The sequence below is a fragment of the Fragaria vesca genome, linkage group LG2, assembly GCF_000184155.1.
Source record: "Fragaria vesca subsp. vesca linkage group LG2, FraVesHawaii_1.0, whole genome shotgun sequence".
NCBI lineage: Eukaryota > Viridiplantae > Streptophyta > Magnoliopsida > Rosales > Rosaceae > Fragaria > Fragaria vesca.
The window spans coordinates 11682576-11685415 of record NC_020492.1 but is presented as its reverse complement, the minus strand read 5'-3'; the positions used below and the strand labels follow the sequence as shown (position 1 = coordinate 11685415).

The window sequence follows — 2840 nt, the reverse complement described above, 5'->3', positions numbered from 1 at the left end:
TGACTAGGGCTAGTCTNTCCCTTATCAACCTCAGGCATTTATCTGCGGCGGAGCAACCAATGACCTGGAAAAAACTGCTTGAAGAAGCACATTTGTCCTGATTTGGACTTAAATACAAACAACCAGCAGGCTCCGATGCCAATGCAGCGAAGCAAAAAAAAATAGTTCCCGGAATATGTTGGAGATGTTGTACGTATACCCTATAAACATCTCTCACACACACACAAAACAATTGAACAATTTGTCTGACCTTTAGCAAATTGAGTTTCTGTACCTATTGACCAAGCATGCATTACCCACAAAATATGTATTTGAAGCTGATGTTGGGTAATTGGTAAGCTGATGTTGGGTTTGGTATCTATCCCTCCATGGTGGAGATTGATATTATGCATGACATGAATGCATAGAGTTATTGGTTTGTGTATTCATGCTGATAAGTTATGTATGGCATAAATGCATAGAGTTATTGGTTTGTGCATTCATGGTGATAAGTTATGCATGAAATTTATGAATAGTTAAGTGGATGCGTTAAGAGTTTATGTATTGTTAAATTCATGAGTTATCTCTTAGTCTTTCTAGGGAGTTACAAGGAGATAATGAGGAAGATGGAAGGTTTGGTCATGGTCATGAATGAGCATTGATAGAGTAACTCTAGAGACTTCTATCAAACTTCTATCAAAGGCTATAAAAAGGTGAAGTTTGTGTTGAAGCAAGTAAACGAGAGGAAGGGAGCAACTCTAAAGGTCTTTGTGTATAGAAGATAGGTTGAGTTGTGTTCAAGAGTGCGAATAACTGTTGGGGTAGAGTAATCTTCTAGGTTGAAAGAGGGTGTACACAGGGTATCCTTCTAAATACAAGGGTTTGGGTTGGGCATAAACTTGAGTGATGTAATCTTGTACTTGTGTAATTCTCTTATTAGTGAAGGCGATACTCTCCGAAGACGTAGGTAAGGATATTAGCTGAACCTCGTTAAATCTTGTGTTCTTCTTGACTTGTTTATTTCTCTTTCCCATCTAATTTCTAGCACTTGTGTGGGGAGGGATCAATTTCCCAACAGCTGATATATATCTTTCATGCCTAGCTAGCTTAATGCTCTCATACATGAGTCGTATATAGCTCCTTTTGGTTTCTAACTCTATTCGTTGATGGAACCAATCAACCAAATTAAATTACGACCTTGTCTTGATCAGCCAATGTCACCATGCAATCGTATAGAACAAATACACTTTAATTCCCATCAACTTGGTGCGTTAATTCTTATTCGTTCTCCCGAATTTTAGTTCTGTTAAAATCTTAGAGCTTAGACTTTCAAACTCATTTGGTACGTCGGTTGACCTTCTTCAGCCGATGGAGAAGCTTCTGTTAGTCTGTTACCAACCCACTATGGTAATTCTTTGATTTTGCTAGCTAGGTACACACCAATAACATGTAATTCTATCTAATTGAGGGAGAGGGAAGAAGAAAGAGACTAATTGATCGAAGTGGAGCACTTACCGACTTAATTAGGAAAAAATGATTGCTCCTACAGTATTCTTATCAGCCACCAATTTAGAAACGGATTGTCAATTTGGTAGTTTTGCACTAAACTGTATCAGCTAGCTACATCTATAAGTACCATGCATGCCATCATCTTAGTTCACCATTTCCTTCTTAGTTTTCATATCAGCTTTTTACCTTCTAGCTAAATATCATTCTCTTCGTCCAACTGTTGCATTTGATAGAAGGGATTAATATGGGATCCAATTTTGCACAAGCACTTTCTGCAATGTTGCTAATTGCTTCCATGGTGGCAGCTGTTAGCACAGCCAACAAGGATTGGCAGCAGCGGAACTATACTGCTGGCTGGGGTTTTAACCATGGTCCATATCACCTCAACAAGACAAACGAACCCAGCAAGATTGTTGTGGGTGGCTCTGAAAACTGGCATTATGGTTTTAACTATGCAGACTGGTCTCTGAAAAATGGCCCCTTTTACGTCCAGGACACTCTAGGTGAGTTTTACCCTACATATATTCTTCCTATCAGCAACATTTTTACATGGTCGTATAGTTACTGATGGTGTCTAATTGATGCTTGCAGTTTTCAAGTACGATCCTCCAAACAACACCACACCTCCTCACAGCGTGTACATGCTACCAAACCTTTGGAGCTTCATACATTGTGACTTAAGCCAGGCCAGGATGGTGGGTAGTCCAACTCAAGGCGGCGGAGACGGCGTTGAGTTTGTGCTCAAGAGCTGGCAGCCGTACTACTTTGCTTGTGGCGAGCACAATGGCACTCACTGTAAAGACGGAATGATGAGGTTCTTCGTCTTCCCAAAGCTTCGCGGCTACTGAGAGTCTGAGACGTACGCACTCATGCAGGAATAGAAAATAACTAGCTGGATAGTCATGCAGATTGGTCTGGGTGGCGATGGAGCTTAAATATTACAAACTTGGCATCAAGTTTTTGACATATTGTATTTCAAATAATTTGTTTTCCCATTTGATTAATTAGTTAATTTTGAGCAAATAACAAGACTTGGCATAAAGTTTTGACATATTGTATGCGACCTTTGGTATACCCATTTCTTGTAATACAGTACGTAGTTCATTCTTTATACTCACCGTACTTTATAAAAGAAAGGTGATTCAGTGATTGCATTCACAATGTATTGAAATACGTACGTCAATGGCTAGCTAGAAAAATATTTGATATATTTATTTCAAATATAAATCTTGAAATTTAGTATTTGAAGCCACAACCAACCCTACACAAAAATAAACTAGCTTGAGTACTTGATCTCAAATTAGTCTACCTCTATTTTGAACTAGTATACCTCTGTATTGAACTAGTCTATT

General features: G+C 38.8%; 1 protein-coding gene across 1 annotated transcript; it reads left to right on the top strand.

Moving 5' to 3' along the window:
• Positions 1-1638: 1638 nt before the first annotated feature.
• LOC101292075 lies at positions 1639-2695 on the top strand. Its single transcript, XM_004290316.1, has 2 exons — positions 1639-1991; positions 2080-2695. The coding sequence occupies exons 1-2, from the start codon at positions 1733-1735 to the stop codon at positions 2334-2336; spliced, it is 516 nt and encodes a 171-aa protein (XP_004290364.1). The 5' UTR covers positions 1639-1732; the 3' UTR covers positions 2337-2695.
• The last annotated feature ends 145 nt before the right edge of the window (positions 2696-2840 follow it).